The 10,116-nt window shown below is 40.3% G+C and overlaps 1 protein-coding gene across 1 annotated transcript; it reads left to right on the top strand.

The window, feature by feature from the left end:
- The first annotated feature begins 2,154 nt into the window (after positions 1-2,154).
- Positions 2,155-9,575, top strand: LOC134661601 (uncharacterized). The gene is made up of 10 exons (XM_063517741.1): positions 2,155-2,170; positions 2,334-2,571; positions 3,256-3,469; positions 3,970-4,091; positions 4,880-5,058; positions 5,594-5,766; positions 6,388-6,520; positions 8,507-8,671; positions 9,060-9,218; positions 9,407-9,575. Exons 1-10 carry the CDS (start codon positions 2,155-2,157, stop codon positions 9,550-9,552), a joined length of 1,545 nt encoding a protein of 514 aa, XP_063373811.1. The 3' UTR covers positions 9,553-9,575.
- The last annotated feature ends 541 nt before the right edge of the window (positions 9,576-10,116 follow it).

Below are 10,116 nucleotides of genomic sequence, written 5' to 3'. Positions count from 1 at the left end.
CTAAGTTATCTTGACAGTAGAAAAAGGAAAAAGGTGGCAAATTTGAAAAATGTAGGCGCGAAGGGATATCGTCGCATAGAAAATTTGAATTTCGCGCCTTTTTTTACTGACAAGATTGGGTTGACCAGCTATATAATCTTGTACACTTCGTCTCATAATTAGTCATAATAATAAAAATATAGGTAGGTACATATAGTGTGTCAAAGGTCTGTTTGATTTCAAACATAGATAGAGAGAATCATACTATCTTTGTCTAACACTAGTACTAGCACCCAAAAGAAAAGGATGAATATAGTTTTTTGTTCCTATTTACTGACAAGATTTGGTTGACCCAGTATAAATCTTAAACTTACTATAGCTGGTCAACCATATCTTGACAGTAAAAAAAGGCGCGAAATTCAAATTTTCTATGGGACGATATTCCTTCGCGCCTACATTTTTCAAATTTGCCGCCTTTTTCTACTGTCAAGATCTGGTTGACCAAGTATAGGTATTGTTTTTTTAGGTTTTTTTACTTTTTTTAAAAACCATCTCATCATCATCATCATGCAAATTGCAGGTGACTGTACCTATTGCAGGCTGCAATAGTACCTATACTTGGTCAAGCAGATCTTGTCAGTAGAAAAAGGTGGCAAATTTGAAAAATGTAGGCACGAACGGAATTTCGTGCCATAGAAAATTTGAATTTCGTGTCTTTTTTTACTGACAAAATTTGCTTGACCAGTTATATGTTCGACAACGAAGGCCGCAACTACCGACATACTTTGTTTGGTCGCATTTTAAACAAAGACAGAGAATCATACTGTAAAGTGTAATCTATATTTAGGTACTTAAATCAATTATAGGGTGACTGCTATAGTAACAATAACAATATTGGACGCTACATAGTAATTCGCCATCAATCACTCATAACAATAAGGGCATATAATATAATCACTTGCTTGACTTATTTCTTTCTGATTTGTTCGGAGTGGCTAGCAAAGAGAATATACTTAACCCATACTTAACCACTACGTTTTTTAGTGGCTAGTTGAATTTTCATAACATACTTGATTGATTGAAATCTTGTCAGTAGAAAAAGCGGCAAGTTTGAAAAATCGCGGAGTAGCAACACTACGTTTGAAATATTAAAAAAAAATCGCATGTCATTTATATCTTATCTTGGAAGTGATTTATAGTCGGTCAAACCAAATTGTCAGTAAATAAGGACAAAGAAAACTATACTCATCTTTCTCTTTTGGGTGCTAGTATACTAGTGTAATACAAATATAATAGTATGATTCTCTCTGTCTATGTTTGAAATGACAAATTTGACCAACTTTATATTATAGATGGTCAACCAAACCTTGTCAGTAAAAAAGGCGCGAAATTCAAATTTTCTATGGGACGATATCGCCTACATTTTTCAACTTTGCCGACTTTTTCTACTGTCAAGATCTGGTTGACCAAGTATATATGTTCGATTCCTAGGGATACCATACTTCTCCATTGCTTTACATAGTTTACATTGCTAAATATCATAGATGGTAGGATCCTAATAGATGTGGTATACGCGTGACGGACAAACATAGGCAATGCGACACTATGATTGGTCAAATTTATTTATTGCCCGCCATAACCCATACTAATTTATGGTGGGGAATAAAAAAAATGTGAGACTGTGACAAGGACCAACAATAATAGCGCTTTCGCTGCTACTCCTACTGAAAGATACATTAGACTATCCCGTTCGGTAATTTCGCCCCACACCTCATGTCTGAGAGCCTACCGCGAACCACGTTCGACGTGTTGCCTCTCTGTCGCACTTGTAAATTCGTACGCAAGTGTGACAAGGCAACACGTCGAACGTGGTTCGCGGTAGGCGCTCTGATCCCGAATATAGTTTGTCAAAGGACTGCCTCATTTCAAACATAGACAGATAGAATCATACTATCTTTGTCTTACACTAGTAATAGCACCCAAAAGAAAAGGGATGAGTATAGTTTTGTTTGTTCTTATTTACTGACAATTTGGTTTGACCAATTATAGATTAGGCATGACATAAAAAAATGACATTTTTCAACAATTTGTGTTGTTTTACCTTTTCATATTTTTGATATTTTTTATTACTTACTTTTTCTCTATTTGTTAATTAAGTGATTGTATTTAAAAATTATGGACAAAACCGAAGGTGAGTAGACAACTAATGAATGAATATATGTCATCGCAAACCTGAGGGTTCACCGCGAAAATCGAATTGTCTTTATCGGCCTATCGTATACCCATTCTAGCGATAGAGAGGCCACAGACCTGTCATTGTCGCGCTCGATGAGAGAGGCAGATAACGATATTAGCGGACAGCGGTAGATTTTATTCTATCTACTTCAACAAAACGTTTAATGTTGTGGTAGCGGACTGTAAATGTGCGAAAGTGATCGGCCACTTGGAAGCGGTGCGTTGGCAGCTGCGGCCGCGCGACTACCGGCCCTCGGCGGGCGCGCTGGCGCTGGGCGACTGGACGCGCGACCACCACGTGTGGCTGCACTACGTCCCCAGCGCCGACGGCTTACTCCCCCACGATGACGTGCTGAGGTATGCTATGCTTAACTCTCACTTTACCTAAACCACCCAACTAGCTGTTCTGATATTTGTAGAAAAATTGTAAAGTTTCACGCCGTGTCCTACCTATGCATAATGCCGTAGATATGTCGCAGGCAAATTGTAAGATTCGGCATTTTACAAACGGCGTCGTCATTTTACAAACGTTTTCACGTTTGCTAATTGCCGAATTATTAGTGCGCTCAATAGTGTTAACGTAAACGTGCTGGTTATCTGCAGAGGGTGACTATGGTTTGCTGTTTTATCAATTTAGGTATAACTTTAATATCACAGCATTATTGTCAAGGCCACCAACATCTCATGGTCACCCAAAACCGAATCAGGGTATCCCACTATCCACGTGGCCTTGTCTGTCCTACCCCTAGAGAGCAATTACGAAATCGGAGGCGCGGAGGGAGAGTAGCTTCGTCACGCGAAGCGGAAGGGCTGCTCTTCCGCAGCGCCGGAGCAACCCATATCCAAAAGCCTCCCCCGTCCCACGCGCCCCTAATAAGTCCAACGAACTCCAGATTACCTAACTGTTATACTATTAGTTATTCTGTGCTGTTATTAGGTAGGTAAATGGTTTTTAAGTATTTACCCAATAGGTTCGTCAAATATTCGGCATAATTGGATTGCATCTAACTAGGTGCAAACCAACCGGTTTGTTAAGTGCAGAAGTACGGACACTCGGTACTGGAGCATCCACGACGTGCAGCGCTACTCCGAGCTGATGCTGCACTGCGAGAACGTGCTGTTCACGTGCCAGTACCCGACGCTGCGCCTGCCCTCGCGCCTCGGCGCGCACTTCTGGAGCTCCAACACGGCGCTCAAACTGCCCACCAGGCTGTATCTTAAAGAGTTCCACAGAGCCTTGGAAACTACCTTATTGGTTAGAGTTATACGATCCCACTAGAGATTTTAGCTTTGGTGCTTTATTTCTAGATGGTGTAAAATAATTTATTTTAAATCATGAATCTAGTAATTCTAGTACCTATATATAACTGGATCTGGCATGAGGGGTGGGGGAAAATGACCGAACGGGATAGTCTTATGTATCTTTCGGTAGGAGTAGCGGCGAAAGCGCTATTATTGTTTGTCCTTGTCACAGTCTCACATTTTTTTTATTCCCCACCATAAATTAGTATGAATTATGGTGGGCAACAAATAAATTCGACAAATCATACTGTCGCATTGCGTATTTTTTGTCCCTCACGGAGGCACGCGTATACCACTTCTATAGGATCCTTCTATGATTTTAAATACAGTCAAATACCCTATTATAACCTGCCGTCATCAATCGGGTAACGACAACCCGCAACATAAAAGTTAGGTAGTAGAGCTTTCTTTAAAGACGATATGACACTAAATCGGGTTTTTTCCTTTTTCTAGAAAATGCAAATGAAGGAGGAACAAATGGATCGTCTTATTATCTCGGACCAAATAGTGAACGTTAACTGCCTTGATTATTTTAAGCGAAAAACCTTTTTTCGCTTGCTTAATAACATTTTAAGGTATGACTGAAAATTATCAATCACAACTTGGGTATCTACTAAACTCAGGTAAGTAAGTATCAATGCTCCAAAAGTAAAGATCGATGTCTTTGAAACTCGACCCTGCAACGTGCTAGTATTACCTAACCTATACATCTATCTATCTATCTATCTAATACCTTTAAACGAGCAATTCTTGTTTATTTATTTAATATCTGATAGACCGAGCTTTGCTCGGTAAACATGTAAAAACTCAAAAATGAGCGTTTTCCTAGAGATAAGACCTAGCTAGATCGATTTTTTGCCCCCGAAAACCCCCATATACCAAATTTCATCGAAATCGTTACAGCCGTTTCCAAGATCGCCGAAATATATATATAAATAAATAAATAAATAAACAAGAATTGCTCATATATATATATTTCGGCGATCTCGGAAACGGCTCTAACGATTTCGATGAAATTTGCTATACGGGGGTTTTCGGGGGCGAAAAATCGATCTAGCTAGGTCTTATCTCTGGGAAAACGCGCATTTTCGAGTTTTTATATGTTTTCCGAGCGAAGCTCGGTCACCCATATTCTAGTATTTAAGTAAATGTGTAGGTACCACCAGCCGAAATCGTTATAGGTAGGTTGGTACTAGTATATAGTCGTATAATTGCCTCATTTCTGTAAAAAAAAGTCGCCAATAGCTCGAGGCTCGAGTGGTGGGATAAAGTCTTGCTGCGCTATCAGTGAGATATTAAGTAGGCTAACGAAAAAAACATTGTTCTTGTTCGGTTGCAACGGCGTATTGCAAGCATGATACAGTTTCCAGGACCGGCTGCAGCTGGTATCGCTGGAAAACCTGTGCTGCTCGCGGCTGGAGGGCGCGCGGCTGCTGCAGCAGCTGGCCTGCTTCGCCGCGCACTCGCTCAAGTACCTGTTCCTGTGGCGCTTCGTGCTGCCCAACGAGAACCCTATCCTCATCAACTATTCCTACATCACTGGTTAGTTTGAGATTTCCCATTCCCGGTAACGAGACGCTGAGTATCTACTATAGATATATACAGTGGAAGTAAGATCTACTGGCGTTAAACTACACTTCGGCTATATCTAGTCGATACGTACATTTTCTCGTATTAAACATAGGAATTTACGAAGGCGTATTAAATATGAATGAAAACCCAGAACAGAAACATAAATAATTGTCAAACTCACAAAGGGAACTTACAATATTTCCCTGTAAGTATGAAATCTCTTTCATATACATATAAGCTTCTTAATACCGATCACCACGTGATAAGTCGCCACTCGCCAGCTTCATAACACCTGTCGACAACAATTTCTTTAACCGTTTCGATGCGGATGGCACGACAGGCGTGTGGCGTAAGTATGACAGGATTTTAAATCCGTTAGGACACAATTTGTCGTTGTTAAATAAAATCTTAAGGTTAAAAAAAAACATGTGTGAACTTATATTAAATTGTAACCAAAGTAAAATTACCAATTGATTCGTTTGTACCTACTGTAATGGGCCTTCAGGAAGCGGGCAATACATACCGCGGCCGGAGACGCGGCGCTGTTTCCTGCGTAGCCTGGGCGAGCTGCGCAACCTGCGCGTGCTGGCGCTGGAGTACGCGCACCTCGCCGACGCCACGGGCGGCGCGCTCATCGCCCTCATCACGGTCCTCAAACGGCCCCGTATGAGATTACAGGTACGGAATACGACCGGAATTTGAACTACCTACCCGAAGCTGGAACCTAAACGATCACCGTGCGTTGAGCTTTGCGCATTTATCCTCAATAGAGCCAAATGAAAATGACTTTTTGATAGGTACCGTAAAATGGGGTGAGTAGGGTCAAAACTGAAATTCAAACCTCGATAACATTTTATTTTTACATATGTAAACTGAATGGTGTATATAATAAGTGTTCCGGACGTTTGTATTTTAGTTTTTATTTTATTTTGGGTAGTTCTATTTCATAACTTTGACGATAAAGAGGAAAACCCACCTCACCCCGTAGTGCCTCGTATTTAGGGTGAGAGGGGTTTTCATACATAGGTGATTTTGGAAGATTGTTGGATCGATTTTTTTTTATTATGCGTATTACTATAGCTCCATTTTAAATTAGAATACATTATTTTTGTAGCAGTAGCCTTAAAATCCCTTCTCACCCCCCTCTCAAACCTTCTCTCCCCATTCGTAACCCACCTCTCCCCGCGAAACCTACTCACCCCGTTTTACGGTAGTTGATTCAATAATAAATAGAACGATAATTTTCTAGAAGACTACTAAAATGTACTAGGCAAAAGGTTAATGAGCACATGATTTTAGTTGATGTGCCGGGAAGACCAGATTCCCGGGCGAGCGGACCAGTCGCTGGGCGCAGGTGGCTATGTCATCCCCGACTTGGCTTGGAGGCGGGTCGCCACCACCTGTCCAGATCTCTACCTGCTCATGGCTTTCTGTAAGTTTTTTAAAAGTCAAGTAGTCAACGGTGTAAAAAGTGGGCCCTTAATAATGTGTTTTTGCACATGAATTGAAAATGTACCCACCTATTCTGGGAGACCGAGAAGTCAATTAGGTAGGGTCCGTCTAAGCAAACTTATTTGCACGGACTTGAACAGAACAAAGTGAAGGAGTGACATTATAAACGTCATATTTTCATAGAAATTTGACATTAATGATGACATGGCCATACTTTGTGATTGCAAATGCGATGCAGAGTAAGCTTGGTCCGACTTATGGCGACTATGGCGTTGAAAACTGTTGCTAGATTACGCAGATAACAATTTTATTAACGCGATTAATTTACCTATGCTAAATTTTTCTTAATCTGTGGCGTTTGTAAAATTAACAAATCGAAGATAGCGGACCATATTTTCGGCCTCATCAGGCTCGGACTAGAAATACAAAGATGTTACTTGGGTGAATCAACATTTTCTTTCACTCGTTGTCATGGTTACGTTCCCCTGGGTCACTCTTTAAAACCTCATTTTTAGGCATTTAAATTCTCCAAACATGCTTTTATGTGAAACTTGTAAACCCTTTCCATAGAGGGTCGTCTACCAAACGTGTCAGAAGAAGGCGGTGGGCGATGTCTTCTAACAAACTATGCCACTATTGCCTCTTGGCTGACCGGACAGAATAACAACAAGAAATAGTTGATCCACCCACTTATGCAGCTGAAAGTGACAATAGTTATTTAATTTACTACGGGGAAAATTTTCTGTTTAACCGCTCGTGCTAATATTGATACCCGAGCAAGCGAAAGATTCCAAAATTGAACCACGCGCGTAGCGGAATCTTGAGCGTTCCGAGGGTTTCAAGTAGAGATGCCACGAATATTCGGCAACTATTCGGTATTCGGCCACTTTGCCGAATATTCGGTATTCGGCCAAATGTTGCCTACTATTCGGCCGAACACCGAATATCTGTTGCACCTACCTAAAAAGAAAAATTGCACAATAAAAATAACCAAAAACTAATGTAGGTATATTTAGAATGTGTTCTTGGTAAGTTGTTTTTGAGCATATATTTGTTGGTTAAAAAACATTTTATTTTTATCATGAGTCTGATTTGCTTGACTCTATTCATTAATTCTGTTCAACAAAATAATATCTTAGCTAACGTAATCTAACGTTGAGCTTTGTTGGCGATCAGTTTTCATAATAATTGTGATTCAAAATGTTCGCTTTTCATGCCGAATATTCGGTATTCGGCCAAGAGAGGGGCCGAATATTCGGTATTCGGCCAAAACCACTATTCGGGGCATCTCTAGATTCAAGGCTCGTACCTTGAATCGTGCCTTGAATTCAAGGCTCGTGCCACGAATATTCGGCAACTATTCGGTATTCGGCCACTTTGCCGAATATTCGGTATTCGGCCAAATGTTGCCTACTATTCGGCCGAATACCGAATATCTGTTGCACCTACCTAAAAAGAAAAATTGCACAATAAAAATAACCAAAAACTAATGTAGGTATATTTAGAATGTGTTCTTGGTAAGTTGTTTTTGAGCATATATTTGTTGGTTAAAAAACATTTTATTTTTATCATGAGTCTGATTTGCTTGACTCTATTCATTAATTCTGTTCAACAAAATAATATCTTAGCTAACGTAATCTAACGTTGAGCTTTGTTGGCGATCAGTTTTCATAATAATTGTGATTCAAAATGTTCGCTTTTCATGCCGAATATTCGGTATTCGGCCAAGAGAGGGGCCGAATATTCGGTATTCGGCCAAAACCACTATTCGGGGCATCTCTAGATTCAAGGCACGAGGGTTAAACAAAATTTGCCACCAAGTGTAACACAAAATATTTACTAGCAGACAGCAGCAGAAGTTGCTTAAGCGGTCGAGGTGTTCATAATGCAAGATCATTTTGAACACCTGGCCTGCTTAACAACTTCTGCTGCTGACTGTACCTACATATATTGCTGGTGGTTGCAGGCCGCATTCGCAACTACGACGACATTCGTCGGTTCCTGTCTCCCAGCATCCCGCTGCGTGAGGCGCACTTTCAGCTCGGAATAGACCTGACGCAGACCCAGAGACAGGATTCTGACGTGAGCTGCATCGTGCGGCATGTCGCGTTCTATTATGCGAGCACTCTAGGTGGGAATAGGTTTAGTTTAGTTATTTCATAATACCTAGGTAATATACTCAGGGTTCGTGTTGCTATTCGAACTAGATTTTGTCTATCTGGTGGTGGTGGAGCGTGGCCGTTCGGAACACTTATTCTTCCCGATACCTAAAGTGCAACATATTGCCACACTTGGCCACACATTCATAGAAGTTTGACATTTAAAATAAAACTTGCACTGCGTGTGCTATCAAAATCGTTGTAGACCTTATCTTGGTCTCACTCTAGGAACCGAAATAACCTTAAGTTGTTATCTGTCATTGTTCCTGTCACGTCCTTTGAGCGCGAGTGACCCATACCCATGACACGCCAAGCGATAAAAGCGCGACCATTCTATCCGTGGGGTACTGTTGTCGGCAGCGGCCCTGAGTATCCACCAATGGCGTTTCGCTGTATTCCCGCTGCGGCGCGTGTTCGAGCTGATGCCGCGGCTGGTGCGTTTCTTCTACGTCGGCAGCTGCCAAGATGAAGTCGACCTCCAGCGAATGCTGCACATTATTGCATCAGGAGTTTGCGATAGTATAAAACCACTAATACTAGATACCTATTTAGAAATATTCCTATAATTTTGATTATATGTAATAAGAGTATAAAAAATTACCATAACTTCTCACATCCCAGTTTTAGCTTTAAAAATGCAACTTCCTTTTGAAGTCGGTTGAAAAAGTATTGGCCACAAATATTAATTACTTTTTACTTCTTTATAGAACTGAAACATTTGAAAATACAAATTCAAGATGAAATGGCGAAGCGGGATTATTGGAAAAGTGTAATAGAAAATATTTTGGAAGAATATAAAGATATAATGCAAGTATTGGAAATTAGATTTGAATTAGAAATTTATAAAAGCTAAATAAAAATATGATAAATAAACAGTAGCACTTAGTTTTTTTTATGAAACTAAACTTTTATTTAGCAGAGTTTGACAGCTGAAGAAGATGGCGCTATATATGCAATACTATTAAAGTATTTCTAACTTGTATTATAAGGCCCTGCACGTTGAAGTGACATTTGAATAGTATACAGGTAACTTTTCTCGCAGTGAGTAAAATGTGGTATTGCTCAGTTTTTATTTCAAGCAGCGAAGTAAAGTACTCTTGTTCGAGCTGCCGGTTTGTTCCTGGTTCGTCGTATTCCTGTTTCGTCGGATTCCTGATTCGTCGTATTCTTGTTTCGTGGGAATTATATACATATAATTAAATGTCGTGCAGTAAACCAGTATTTACTACCTAAATATGAAAATTTAATGTAATCACCAGTGATCGTACTTTTTCTAGCATTTTTAGCACATTTCGACGAATAGGGAATCCGACGAAACAGGAATCCGACGAACCAGGAACAAACCGAGCTGCCGAGGTGAAAATGCCTTGCCTATTGCACGCTCCGCGTGAATTTATCAATGTGAGTTGTGTGTTTT

The sequence above is a fragment of the Cydia amplana genome, chromosome Z (assembly GCF_948474715.1).
Source record: "Cydia amplana chromosome Z, ilCydAmpl1.1, whole genome shotgun sequence".
NCBI lineage: Eukaryota > Metazoa > Arthropoda > Insecta > Lepidoptera > Tortricidae > Cydia > Cydia amplana.
Note: the sequence above shows the minus strand (reverse complement) of the source record. Positions and strands in the feature narration are given on the sequence as shown.